Genomic DNA, 14,386 nt, shown 5'->3' with positions numbered 1-14,386 from the left:
GAAAGATGTACAAAGAGAGAAGCTGAACATGCTGAATTCTGTCAACTGCAAGAAAGGATGTGAGATATGTGTGGGTGACAAGTCAGGAATGCAGCATTTCCAGAGAAGCACAGTTTTTTTTCCTTTCTTCAACAGTACAGTGTAAGTGTAAGATGATACATGCTATGATTAGGAACATCTAAAATGCTTACCAATAGTTATTTGTTCTTTGATTTACCTTTTTTTCTCTATCTCACTTCTTCTTAGATGTACCCTGCATTCTTGCTCTATCAAAGATGGAAAATACCATCATTCCACTTTTCATTAAGGTTCATAGTCTGAATTTTTTTTTTTTTAACTCATTTTCTTGCCTCACATTCAGGCTTTAAAAAAGTTTTTACAGGTGTTTTTTCTGCATTCAATCTCTAGGTCAGAATTCTGCCCTGGTTTCCAGTAAATAAAATCTACATTAAATAAGCACCTTTTTCTCCACATTGATAAATTCAGTCTTCTTCAGTCATGTTTACATGCAACACTGCTTCACTAATCATACTGTTAATTTATTTATCTAACCTTCAGCTGTGTGTGTGGCTCTTCTTTCCCAGTCTTGTTTCAGCTCCTTTATCTCATGGAACATGAGCTTCATGCTCTAACTTCATTTACAGACCTCCTTCACCCCACTCTGCTCACTGCTTGAATTCTGACTTCAACCTTTCTAGGACTTAGGAGAGGATGCTTTTGAAACTAAAATTTTAGAACTGATTTTTTTTTTTTTGAGCTGTTTCTTATGCTCAGTCTCCCCTCTGAAGGACTCATTTTTCCTCTATAATCCACAAAGATGTTATTTGCCCCACCACCCCTCTTTAAAACTGCCTTTACCACAGTGCTCCCCCAAGCTGGTAACAGTCACGCTGATGGTCTGTTTATAACACTGCATTATCACCACTTTTTCTGTATCTCCATATCTGTTAATTGGTTCCCATTCATTCCCTTTAAACTTGTATTGAGGTGGTATATCCCTGGAGTAAGGTGCTGCTTTTATTTGTTTGTTTTGCATGTAAAGGATTAACCACAATAGGTCACCTTTAACTTATATTATTGCTCAGGACAACACTGTAATGCCACAAACCTATACTGCTGTTCCTCTGCAGCTGTTTGCTCTGCAAACCCTTCTGGTGATGGCATCACCATGTTTGATCCACCCTCCCTCATTTCTCTGACCCATAGCCTGTTATTGCATTTGCAGGGAGCCACTTGGATAGTTCAAGACCATTCCCCAGTTTGACTGTGCCATGGAAGACCCAAAGTGCTGCCTGGCCTCAGCTCCCATCTCCTCTGTGGGGCCATGGCCACGTGCAGGGCAGGCAGAGGAAAAAGGGATTCAGCATCCCCTCACCTTTTCCTTCAGAGTGCAGGGAGCTTCTGTCTGCTTAAGCTATTTCCAGTTCCTAGAACTTCAAGCCAAGTTATGATGACAAATAGTGTTTCCCTGACCCACACAGAGAGGAAATACACACTCCTATACATTACCAGCATATGCTGGACATCATTCATTCCTGTGGGCCATGTGCTCTACAGCAGTTAACCAAGTACTGAGCTATTCTGCAGGATGCACCCCAAAATTTTATGTTGTCCCCACTGAAATCACTCCCAGAACATTGTATGCCACTGACAACATTCTGGACATGGCACAAAGACAGCAGTTTCAAGCAGTGTATTCAATGGATGAGAAAACATTACTTTATGCACTGTTGTCCAAGCAAGAAGCCTCTGAAAAGCCTCAGAGCAAGATGAGTCTCAAACAACTGAAATTAGATAACAACTGAAAAATGCAAGAGTTGCTCTTTCTAGCAATCATACCTTACTTACCTAATAATCGTCAGCTTTTTACATTTTTTATACAGAGATTAATAGCCCACACATAACAAAGAAAATGGCAATGGTAGGAACTCTTACTGTGGTGCAAACAGCAAACCCATTAGAATAAATTTAAAGAGAGAGAGACTACATGTTACAGCTTTGAAACTATTTCAAACTAAATAGATGTTGCAAAAGAAATAAAAAGAAATTTAAAAAAACCTACCCTTCTTTTTATACTTATTAAAGTGGCGCCGTCCTTTGCCAGTAAGCCAAAAACAAACAGAATGAAAATAAAATAATGAAAAACCCACACAAGGAGAACAGGAAAAGAAATTGCTAATAAGATAAATCCGAATAATTAGAGTTCTTAAAATCAGATTAAAAAGTCAACTGATCAAACATCGCACAAATTTTTGGTTTAAAAAAATCCAAAAGCCTTCATTTCATTTAGATTAAAATATTAAGCATGTTTCTTATTACATTGCATAATCAACTAGAAGTATCTGCTAAATGGCAACTTCATGGCAGTTGACATAAGCTACTTGACTCCATTTTTGTCCTTTCACAAATTGGACACCATCTCTTAGCAGGCTATGCTCATCATATCAATGTAGAAATCCTATGTGATGGTGCATTGTTCACCTTTTCAGATTAGCTAAAGATGCTTATGATGCAAATCCAAGTATTTTAAAATGCAAAATTAAAGGAGGCTCTGCTCACAGTTGCAAAACAGCATTTGACAGTGTCTTTGGAAGTGGTTTTGTTAAAGGAGTGGAAGAGTTGCATGCCCTTCAAATATCTTATGAGATGAAATGAAATTATATTATAGCCAAGTCTGAGTCACTTCTAGAACTGAACTCATTGTAGCACTGAACTCCATTCCCAAGTGGTGAAAGGCAGGACGTGCTGAAGGATGCCTGCCTGCAGATTCACCACGGACCTTGAAAATCCAAACCATGATCAGACATAAACAGCAAGAATCCTAAGAAAGAAGGACTTTTTGATATACTTCAGTGATTATATCACAGAACTTACAGAAAAATAGAGATGAATAGAAAAAGGTGCAACACACCAAAAAATTAAGTTAATCACAGCTGTGTGTCTGATCCTTTAATTGATCCTTGGCCAGAGAATCGCTTTTCACCAATGGCTCCTACACGTAATTGTGGACAAGAGGTTACTCACAGTGCAGTTCAATCCACAGCAAATCTTCCACTGGCTTTAACTGTACACACTTGCTTTATCAGGACACATCTCTGCATGGAATTATCCTTTGATTATCAGATTTTCTTTTTCTTTGTATGCCATATCTTATCCACATGAGATCAAAATGTATCATTACCTTTTTTGTATGTTAGATGAAATTCTTTAACCTTAATAAGGATAAACTCCAAAGGGAATCTTGCCTAAGCAAGAATGGAGTAAATCTGCTGATACTGAATACCAGATAATAAGCTATTTCCACAGAATGAGAATGAGAAATACCCCACACAGTGTTTGGCAGGACTGTTTGAGAGGGTGAAGTTTGTTCCATTTCAATCAGGGTAGGAAAATGTGTTACAGCCTGTGGGTTGGGCCAAAAGTTCATCTCTTTCCAATAATTTTCATAGTGTTTTCTTGAAGCTAATGGATCTGAAGTTAAATCTGCGCTGACTCTCACAGCTTTCCTCCATTTTCATCTTTTCGAATCACGTGGATGGAGGGGTCCCTGTGCACTGCCTACAAATGGTTTGCAGAGACTCCCCTGGTGTCTCACTGCCTCTGATGGTCTCAGAATCAGCCCTGGGATAAAGGATTGCATTTCCTATCAGTCAGACTTGGGGTTCACACAAAGGGAAGCACTCAGACTGGTACTACTGCATGGACCAAGTTCTAAAAGCCATCTGAGGAGCTTGCTCACATTTTCTCCACATTTCTCTATTTGAGTCTTGCCTCAACTTATTTTATTGTGGAGAAATGAGATATTGAAAGATGCATTGCTAGGGAAATAATAATTGAAAAAATAAAATTGAAAAAACCATTATCCTTCCATACTTGTGACAGTTCAAATATAAATTTAACATTATGGTAGATGTACATTAAACATGTGTCCATACATGTAATATGATGCAAAAGATGTAATTCTCTATCTCATTTTACTGTGCTTTACCCTACATAGAATTCCAGTTTTGATTCCCGTGTTCTGAAACTGCTCTCACATATGAAGAGCATTCAAGTAAGCAGAAAAGCCTGTGGCTGTGAGAACAGGCATGAAAGAGGTGAGGCAAAAAGCCCTTACACCCATCTCTCAGGATAGCACTGTGCAGCTGTTCCAGCACAGAAACACCACTTCTGTCAACACATCCATGTTCTCATTTTGTGCAGTTTTTCAAGCTTCTTTGTTCTTTAGAAATACCATGATGTCTGACAAGAAAACAGTACAAGAGTTGAAGGAAGCTTCCATGAAACCATTTCTGCTTTTGAGGGGAAAGAGACAACACGGAAAGGACAAAGCAGGAAGCAGAGGGAATGCACTGAGGGGCAGGAGAAGCCTGACAAATAGTTTGACAAGCACCCTATTCAAAAGCTATTTATCTGTCACAGCCTGAACAAGTATTTTCTAGCACTAACACAGCATACAGTGCTACACAGAGGTTCAGTAGACAATGCAGGATTGCTCCACAACTCAAAATGCAAATGAGTTGATATAATGGCCATGTATGTGTGAAGGGTGGCAGTGAAGCACACAGTCACTGCATGCATACTTTCACAGGTTAACACCACAGAAATGCACAGAGCTGTCAGTCTGTATTTATAGCTCACATTGTCACACCATTTACTTTGTGCAATACAGATATCTCCTCTCCAGATTTACCAGCTGTCTTAATTTCTCAGGTAATCAAACAACTATTTGAAGTGTTCTGTAAAATGAGCAGGGCAAGTGCTGAAATAGCAGTCTTAGCTTTTCAAGCCCCTTGGGGTCTCTATTTATCTTTTTTTTTTTGTTTTGTACTGGGGCACCTTCAAGAGCCAAATGTGGAGACAAAACCCAGGAATTTATTCACTCCAGTACAACTACAGCAGCTACTCAAGGAATATTTCATAGACACAGGGATATGCCACAGGAGTCATAGAGAAACTCTCCTCACGACTGCATCAGGAGTCGAAGAAGAAAGGAGCAAATTTCTAAGGCTCTTCAAGTTATTTCAAAAAGCTTTCAAACACCAGGCTTTTCCCCTTGGAACACTAACAACCCCTTAGTAAGAATGATATTGATAGTGTGCCTAAATCTCACGCAAACTAAGAAGCAAGCAAATTGCAAAATGTTCTGAGTGTGCTCAGAGGGGAATACAACCAAGCCACTGAATTTAGACCACATATCTGCTACTGCTGTGCAAACTAAAGAGGTCCTTCTTTATGAATCCTTTCCCTAAGACTGCTATCCAAAACTCTCAGAAGAACTTAATGAACACATACTGCCAATTCGTAGATGTCATTTAGATTTCTACTTAATTCTTGGTAGCAGTGTGTTTCCCAGTTTTAGTTGTTAAAATTTACAATTGACATTTCAGAAAATGTTTATTTTAAGATTTTATCAGGTCCTACCTATTTTTCTACAAAAGGTAAAGTTCCTTTGGTCAAAGAGTAATTTCATATGCAAGAAAGATGCTTTGTACTAGAAGTAAGGCTCAGGCAAGCCAGAATATATACTACACTCGATCAATGAATACAATCAGTCTTTTCTTGCAGACCAGCTAATGATTATCAGAAAGCATCGATAATTCATCCACTTTTCCAGAATATTTTCTGCCACTGTTTACTGCCTTTGCCACAAAAAAAAAAGGCTGTAGCTATGCAAGCTCATTGAAAATGTGGCAATACTTCCTCTTAAACCTATTTAACTCAAGATCTAAGAATAAAAAAGCAAATTGTTCTATTTGAATCTATCTCCATGCTCGCTAGCAGGCACTGTAGATCAATAGATCACAGACACACACTCTGGTTATTTGTAAATATAGGGAAAATGATACCTTTAGCACAATCTGCTCCATGAAATCCTGGAAAACAGTGGCAAACACCCGAGACACACTCGCCATTCCCATGGCAGTGACGTGGGCAGTCTTGCACTGAGTCTGAAATTAAAGCATCACAAGCATATTAATTGGTTAGTTCCTAGTTAGGCTACAGATTTTTTGTTTATTTTTTCTCCATTTTAATTTGTCCTCAATACTTGGAAGTACAACCCCTAACAATATTAGCAGGACAAGGCTCAGGTGAAGCAGAATGCACTGAGTTTCATGACAGCATGAGTATGTGTAGAGACCTAGTGACACACTAAAGACACACATTAAGTTCTGGGCTTTATTAGAACCCAAAGTCTTCTGATAGTGCTTAAATCCTCTGTTCCTAAAAAAAAGGCATGACCTCTTAAGACCTCTACAGCCATGCTTGAGTTTATATTGTGCAGCAAACACAGTGCTTCCTCAGGAAAATCCTTTTGCAATGAGACTGTTCTTGCTCAACCACTCTGCCATGGGAAACTGATTGCCCCAAGGACTGTGTCTTCTTCTCCTTCTACAGGCATTTAAAGCCTTATTAATTAAGCTGACAAAAATATCTGCTGAACATGACAAAGAGGATCTCTTGCTCTGGCAAATCTACTCGCTCCTTAAAGAAATGAATTAAAAAGATGCAAGTAGCTGTGCAACAGGATGAAGAAGAGTTCTGTAAAAACAGAGGACAAAGTTTAGTATCAGAGTTTGAGTGACTGATGAGATGTTGATGACCTCAATAATGTGAGAAGAGTAGACACATAAGCCTGATGATATTTCAGCTGTACCAAAATACTTATTTTCCACAATTTCTGTTATCGTTTGGATAAAGCATACACTACTTTGCATAATAGCAATCTAAAAATAAAATTAATTTTTGAAATTCATTCTTAAAATAGTTTTAATTTGAAAGCTGTTGGGTTTAAACAGAACATATTTTCAACAGTGAATTATTGGAACAAAAATCTAATTGGAATATTACTCTTCACTATCACTCCCTGTTGTTGTGGGACTTGGGGTTCCAAACTAAATGGTTCTGTCACCCCAGGCACCAAATCAAGCTGCTGTACTACACAGAAAAGAGAATTTGGATTTGGAACTAGCTGAACTATAGAGAGTATTTTTATTTGTCAAATTAAACTGTAAAGAAGAAAAGGATTCAGATAGAACTTTAAATCTAATTTCACAGTTGCAGGACACCAAACACAAAATGTCTAAAGCAAATTTTTAAAGAGATGTCATTAGCTTGGGCTCTTGAAATGAGTCATGTGAACAATGAAAAGAAAAATTGAAATGTAATGCTCAAAGATATCAATTTGTCTCATGAAGAAGCTTGTTTATAAATTTATTCATTATTTTGCTTCATGGCACACAAAAGCATTTCCTATGTATTCAAAATCATGGTAAATTTAGTATTGCCTGGGAGTTAACATAATTTCTGTTATTCTTCCTCCTCTTCCACACCAGAGAGATGTTCAGCTGTCTCAGAGCCTTTCATTATGAAGCATCTGATACAAGGGGTGTGTAGAACCAGATAAAACACTATATTTTTCTCCAGATTTCATTTCAATTACTATCATTGCTCTATCAAGTAGCCTACCTGGCTATTACACCTTTGATGCTCTTGAAAGCTATAGCCTTTGTCAGGCAACCCTTTACAGGGCAGCTTATAATATCCTTAGTTTTTTTAAGCACAACAGGGGCATAACAAGATTGTTTTTAGAGAAGTGGAAAAAGCCTTCTATGGGAAAATATAAAAAAAAATATTTTCCAACATTCATAGAAAAGTTTTTTTCATCTTAATTCAGGGTAACAATTATGTTTGTACTCAATGACAATATTTATTATCCACCTACACCCTTTGGGACTTAGGCCAACAAAATTAATGCTATACTAATGAAAAAGGGAAAACACCTAAGCTACATATTATTAATAAGGCAAGACTAGAAAACACCTCTGACTATTTTTCATGAAATCTAAAACCTCACTTTTACTTTTTACAGTTCCCCTGAAGTAAGAGGAATTACAGATTTATAGAACACAGTGCCATTTAAGACTTCACCAGCCAGGACCGAATATCACATAGGATACCTCAGAATTTGTTGTACCACTGTGAAAAGATAGTCAGCAAAGTTCATTAAGAGCTTCAAAGGTCAACAAATCTAATAAAGCTTGGAGAATTTAGACTCAGTTTGATCTTCAACTGCATGTAATCCTATTCTAAGAAAACTGCAGCTGGATGTTCTTCCACCATGTTGAGGAGATCACTCCCTATTAGGTGAGTGGCAAGCTGTAAAGCAACATACACTAATTAACTGGCTCAATCAATCTCTAGGATGGCTGCAAACAATAATCTCATTTGCAGGTATCAGCTTCTTGAGCTGTCTTTCCACCAAGATTAAACAGCTCTCCTGTTGGATACTATTCCACCTGGGTGTACAGAAGCATCTTCAGAGAAGCAAATAAAAAGTATCAAAATGACAGAGATAAGAGAGAGGAATATTAGCTGGGGAATGCTTAAAACCACACTGAATTTTCTGAGCCTTGTTTTTCAAGACTTAACTTGAGATCTATGGGAATACTAAAATATTAAGAGAAAAATTAATGAATTAATGTCAGCACACCCCATTACTGAATATTTGCCAGAGTAGTGTTGAAAAAAAAATGCACAGCATAACATAAGGAAAAACAGGGCAAATACTGAGAAGTGCAGGAAAATATTCCAACTTTGGGTAAGGGAGGATATAAACACAGAGGAGAAGTCCCAGCTGGTGGAAATACCTACCCAAAATGACTGTGCTGAAGGAGACCACCTCTTTGTCCTTGCCATCATTGTAGAAGGCCAGGTGCCACAAGCCCACGTCCAGGTACTGAACGAACACGGCCTCGTTCTGAACGAGCGTCTGGATGCTGCGACGCTCCCGCGGGGACTCCACCACACTCCACTTCTCCTTGCCGTCCAAACGTTCCATGAAATCATACTGCAGGGAGGAAAAAAAGAAAAAAAAACAAGGGGAAAAAAAAAGAGAACACAAACAAACAAAATCCCAAACAAACAGACCTGGATACAGAATGTTTCAGCTCAAAAACCTGACTCTCTATTTGCTCCCCTACCTCTTTATAAAATGGTGTTTCTGGAAGAAATGTGAAACTAACATACACTAAGCTGACCATGAAACACAAAGAGATTCTGTGACTTTTGTTCTTTCTTAAACAGTGACCTAGAATTATGCATCTTTCCTCCGCATAAGTGATCATAAAATACAAATTTGCAGGATGGTTTTTGAGAAACAATTTGAAATCTATTATTTGAACCATTTATTTTAGGTTCCTACACAGCTTTCAGAGACTCATGAGACCCACACCCTTTTCAAAGCAATAGCCTGCAATAAATTCTATTTGAAACAGGAACAGATATCTGAGGTGTAACTCCAGACATATCATTGAATGGAAGCCCCCAGAATGTGAAACAGGAATAGCACAGACAGGAAATTTGTTTGTCTAATGTAACTCACCACCAGATAAAAATACACTGCACAAGTTTTATATCACAGAGTAAAAGTTGCTTACCTGAGTTTGTATGAGGAACAATCAAGGTAAGTGATACAAAAACCAGAGGGAGCATGGAAAGGAATAACACAAATAAGGGAATTGAAATTATATTAAGGAAAACTGAGAATTTATGTTTGGATGGCTTCCAAATAAGGTAGAACATTGCATTAATCTTTGGAAAAGGGATCAAACAGAGCAAGTGATTATTTAGAGCATAAGAGCGATGGCACCATTAATGGCATGAAACTAAAAAAAGAAAGAAAGAAATTTAAGATGAATGTCAGATAAGCTTCCCATCTATTAAGCTCAGTAAATAGCCTCCCAATGGAAATGCCACAATTAAACAAGACTGGAAGAAATATTGGTTAGTCTACAACAGGGAATAACTCTGCATAACAAAGCAGCTGGGATAGCTGTCCTAATAGGCTCTTTTCTGTCATTAATGTCTGTGATTCTGGAGCTCTCAAGCTCAACTGAGTAGATCTCATAGTCCCTATCTAAGGGAAGCCCTTAAGAAACACCAAAAACAATATATCTAATCTTTTGATAGCTGTATAACAAGTCCCCTATGAAAACACATCTTGTTTTAGACACATTTATCTGTGTAGGAGTAGATAGAGATAGATAGACATGTCTAAAGAAAGATGTATGTGTTCAATAAAACACAGTAATAGTATGTGCTTGCTTGCCAGTAGCTTCATTACATTTCCCTCTGTTATCTCTAACACTTCCAGGCTGTGCCCGCAACAGCTACGAGAAAACATCCACCTTCCCTTGCTTTCAGTTTAAACAGAAAAGTGTAACCTTGCCTCCTAAATAGAACAAACATCCAGAGAAGGACACACACACTGTCTTGCACACTGTATTCCACTCATGAACTGTGAGCCCGAGTAAATGATTCACTATTTGTGATAAAATAATGAAGATTCTCCCTATTAGTGGAAGAGACAGACAAATTTAACACTCTAGTGCCATCACATCTACCCAAAACTGGGGTATAAAACCTCACCTTTCTAGCTGAGAATCTCTTATGTTTCAGTATTATAGAGCCCTGGTATTCTCAGCCTTACAACAAAGGGAAATGTCTGGAAGAACTATTGTCTTCCTGGTAAACTGTGGAACTGACACCAACCTGCAGCTTTTCCACAAAGGAAATCCATGGCAGGGAGGAATTTGAGCCCCAATCTACCAATGTTGAGAGCTATCATCACAGTGAGTGCATTATGCACCCTACCTATTATCCTATGCTTTTAAACAAGGAACAAATTAAGAGAAGTGGAATGAAAAGTTTCACTCAATATCTGATTGCCATCCACTTGAGCCTTTTTCCACATATGATTTAAATGGGAAAAGGTAAATCAGATAAATTAGTAAAATTCAGGCAAAACATGCCAGAAATGTAGGGAATTCTGGTATGCCAGTAACTTTCAGCATATGTGAGGTACCAAACACACATATATCTATCTCTGAAATCAATGGCATTTGGGAAGATTGCTAAAAGCCATTGCCTAACAGTCAGAGGTTAAGGGCAGACTCATCACCTCCATGGGAAATGTTATTACTTGGGCAACATCTTGGGAAAAAGAAATTGTGCTCTTCAGAACAATTGTTCACAAAGGGTCAACTAAGGAAGCAGCAATAAAAGCTGACATTTCTCACTGGCAACATGCTGTTCGTCTCTGCTTGTGCTGGCAGGTTCCTCTGCCTCCCTCTGTTTGATGCTGATTCTACCTCATATAGTAGAGAAGGCTCAGCAGTTGGCCAGATCGAAGGGGAAGAGTTTTCAGCCTGAAGCTGCTTGAAGTAGTTTTAGCTGCAGAATCTCTTTTCATGATGACGGGGTGTGACCTAGTGAGAGCAGGTCCCTTGGCACAATGATTTTAACTTTGGGACAGTTAAGAGTGGTATTGCCCCTCTTTAATCAAAGTATGAGAAATAATTTAATGCCCAGGCAAAAGCAAAATTACTGAATCTGGATAACTGTGAATGCTGAAGTACTGGTGCAAAGTGATACAGAAAACAAAACCACATTTTTATCCCTCAGGTCTGAGAGAAAAAAATAGAAGGACCATCTGCTGGTGGTTCCCTGGGTATATTAATCTTAATATGTTAGTAAGGATGAGGTATGTGCCCCAAAATTGAAAATCCCTGATTGAAGGGTCACCAAGATGACACTGTGAACTCACAAGTAGATAAGATTTCTTCACATGCTTGGCTGAATCATCATTTTGCTTTTCACGGCCCTGTTGATTTTCTGATTTACCACCCTTGCATGATTAATTACTTTTACATAATGTGCTGAAGATATCACTCTTGCTTTAAAGCTACTTATTGGCATATATATGAATAGATTAGAAAACCCATCTAGGAAAAGGAGGCAAGTAATTTCATGATCATTAAAAAGCAACTGTAGAATCCTTAATCTAACACACACACACAACTGCTAAGAAAGAGGCCACTAAATCACATGAATTAGGGAATGGACATGTCAAGCCAAATTAAATTGCTGAAGTAATTTGGAAGTTTCACTGACTTTTGGCTTTTTTGTTTTCTTTTTTTATGATCCTTTATGTTTCATGGCTTCACACTGAAAGTCACAAAAATGGCTAAAACAGTCAGGAACAACATGCAGCAGAAATCCCAAATGACTACATCATCAGAGTTCAATTTTGCAGCAGGGAGTACTTACTATGATTAAAGCTCAATATAAGCAAGTGACTTGCCAGCCTGCATCGCTAAACAAATTCCAAATTCACTCTCTCAGTGAGTTTGTTTATTTTTACTACCCAGCATACTGAAATCCTACTGCTTACTTTTATTTACAAACCTAAAATCTCATGCTAAGTTCTTTCTGAGCAATTTGTTTTTATAATTTCTCCGTTCAGGGCTTTCTACCCTCTGATGCATTTTATTCATAGGCTAATAAGGACTTTATTTTGCCCATAACCATGGGGAGTCAGCAGAACAGTTTGGGAACTTCACACCTATGGTTGTGACTCCATCACTGCAGAGCCACACACAGAGGAAGGGAACCACTTGTGACCACTGTGGAGCTGAAGGAGCTCGCAAGGCTCAGGACTGGAAATGCAGAGAGCTGCCATAATCTTCATAATTGTCTTAGATTTGAAACAATTTGCATGCCTAGGAGTTTTTGAGATGAGGAATTGAAAAGAATGATCTCCTAGAGCTCTTGTCTCAATAAGGGATGAATATTCAACAGAAGAGGGGGAGCACGCCTGGCGTGGCGGCCAGCATTCACCTTCATGCCAAAGCCCTGTAGGATCTAAGCAGCCAGGAAAACATATGGCAGGGAAACTTGTTTGCAAAGTGCTCTAAAATTAGTTCTTCATGAAATCCAGTTGGTAATTATTCATTAAAATACAGCCATGAAACATCTGACACCCATGATGGCAGCCAACCAACCGGTTTATTCCCACATTTGGATGTGCCACAAGCCAGCCAGTTCAGGCCAGCCCTGTGGCTGAGAGCACCTAAAAGTGTTTGAGCACCTGCTAAAAGCCAAGAGAACACTGATGCTTCCTGGTTTTTTTTTTTCAAATAAAGGTATTTCCTGTTCCGGATGAAAAGTTTTCATTTTGACATGAAAAATTTATAAGTATAAACCACACTGCTGGAAATGAAAACAATACAGCTCCATGCACTGCCTTCTCCAGACATTCCAGTGAAGTTCTTCTCAGGTTACCTCATTTCATGCATCATTTGGAACATGCTACCAGCATGTAGCAACACCATAATTGCTGTAAGCTCTGCAGAGTCACTTTGTGCATTATTTGACATTTTCAGTTCATTTTCTATACATTATCAGTTCTATTAATATGACTCTCTTCTGCTAAATTCCTATTGATCATTCAAGCCTGCAATGTGCAATTTGTTATTTCTGCATAGCATTACCCAGGTTGGAGGGATTTTGCCCAAAATCACTGTATCCCTGCTTGTACTCCTGCTTGCCACTCAAAGCTGCATTTTTGCCTCTCCTCCAGAGCTCCACTCCCCATGCACACGCACACAGGCTGCATCCAGACAAGTTTACAGCTACATCAGTTTGACTGACTAAACCAGGCACTTGGAATATTTGCTAAACAGTAATACTGAGAAGGTTAAATCTCAGCAGGGCTCTCAGACAGGAACTGCATCTTGTTGTCTCAGGTTAATCATGTACCTAATTTGCTGATTATTGACTTGTTCCCACAAAGGATTTTACTCAGCTTGACATATGAGCACTGATCAGTGATGAACTGTCAAGCTGTTCACTGCTTTAGAGCTCATGTCCCTAACCTACAGAAACAAGGATTTTCAATTTCAATTTTAAAATATCGTCTAGTGTTAACTTCAGACTGTTTTCATTCATACAAAAGCATTGTGCTCCTTTCTGTCAGAACAAGGCTTCTTTGCACTAACTCAGGTCTGTAACAGCTTGCATTTCTTATTCTAAAGCAATTTCTCTTGGTAGCAGCTTGACTGAATTTTGATTGCTGGGCAAAACTGCCATGGAATCTCCTGCTGTAGCACCCTATTAACAAGCACCAGGACCCTGTCTAAATGTGGGGAAGTTTATGCTGGTTCATATTGCAGATTCAGACCACATCTATACTAGTTTATCTACAGCGTGTTTCATTAACCCCACTTATGAAGAGGTTTAGAACTGCTTCCTCTGAAGAATGGAAAGCAGGTCCCCTGAGGAGGAACCCAGCTCAAGAGGAAACACAGATGATATTACTCATTATTTAATTTAACAGAAAGGTCACACAATTTCTATTCTATTCATGTGAGATGGAGTGAAAGGAAAAAACTCTGCCTGATCAGAGCCTTCTCAGATGAGGACATCATAATGAAATCTAGAACAAATACATCTGATCATACTGCAATATAAAGTTCATCCTGAATTAAGAAAAATATTTTATACTACCAACTACTGCCAATTGGATTTCTTGTAAAAGATACAG

The 14,386-nt window shown here is 38.5% G+C and overlaps 1 protein-coding gene across 1 annotated transcript in view; it reads right to left on the bottom strand.

The window, feature by feature from the left end:
• Positions 1–14,386, bottom strand: part of TENM2 (teneurin transmembrane protein 2) — a 616,146-nt gene that overhangs the window by 97,317 nt on the left and 504,443 nt on the right. Inside the window, exons 11-13 of the mRNA XM_021528631.3 lie at positions 8,656–8,851; positions 5,850–5,951; positions 2,063–2,095 (exon numbers count right to left, since the gene is read on the bottom strand). Of these exons, the coding sequence (XP_021384306.1) occupies positions 2,063–2,095; positions 5,850–5,951; positions 8,656–8,851 (331 nt within the window). The remainder of the gene's footprint in view (positions 1–2,062; positions 2,096–5,849; positions 5,952–8,655; positions 8,852–14,386) is intronic.

Source organism: Lonchura striata, chromosome 15 (genome assembly GCF_046129695.1).
Source record: "Lonchura striata isolate bLonStr1 chromosome 15, bLonStr1.mat, whole genome shotgun sequence".
NCBI classification, from domain to species: Eukaryota; Metazoa; Chordata; class Aves; order Passeriformes; family Estrildidae; genus Lonchura; species Lonchura striata.
The sequence above is the reverse complement of the archived record's forward strand: the minus strand, read 5'-3'. Positions and strand labels throughout refer to the sequence as shown.